Genomic DNA, 362 nt, shown 5'->3' with positions numbered 1-362 from the left:
AAATAAAAATTTTAAAAAATATAGACTACAAATCTAGTTTTAAAAATGTACTATAATAAATGTATACATAAGCATACACAAACCTGTACTAGATCTATCATCAGTAGCATATACTTTGATTAAACCCGTATTAAAAGGTGCCTGCTCCACAGTGTGTGTCCCATGACCACTATCCATGCTGCCATGACTAACAGCATCCAGGTCACTGCCATCTGCTTAAGAACACAATTTGACAGTATTTACTACTCAAGGATATACCAAAAATACACATTAACTTGTTGCTCAAGCCAAAAATCTATTAACATAATATTTAACAAGGAAAGTGTCACATAATTAGCAAAATACAACTGTAACAAAGAAAT

General features: G+C 31.5%; 1 protein-coding gene across 1 annotated transcript in view; it reads right to left on the bottom strand.

Moving 5' to 3' along the window:
* The window catches only part of DENND4A (DENN/MADD domain containing 4A), a 175,146-nt gene that overhangs the window by 66,430 nt on the left and 108,354 nt on the right, over window positions 1–362 (bottom strand). The window contains exon 21 of the mRNA XM_012644820.1: window positions 84–212. Coding sequence (XP_012500274.1) covers window positions 84–212 — 129 coding nt within the window. The remainder of the gene's footprint in view (window positions 1–83; window positions 213–362) is intronic.

The sequence above is a fragment of the Propithecus coquereli genome, unplaced genomic scaffold (genome assembly GCF_000956105.1).
Source record: "Propithecus coquereli isolate 6110/MARCELLA unplaced genomic scaffold, Pcoq_1.0 Scaffold221, whole genome shotgun sequence".
In the NCBI taxonomy this organism is placed as follows: Eukaryota; Metazoa; Chordata; class Mammalia; order Primates; family Indriidae; genus Propithecus; species Propithecus coquereli.
This window is presented reverse-complemented; position numbering and strand designations above follow the sequence as displayed.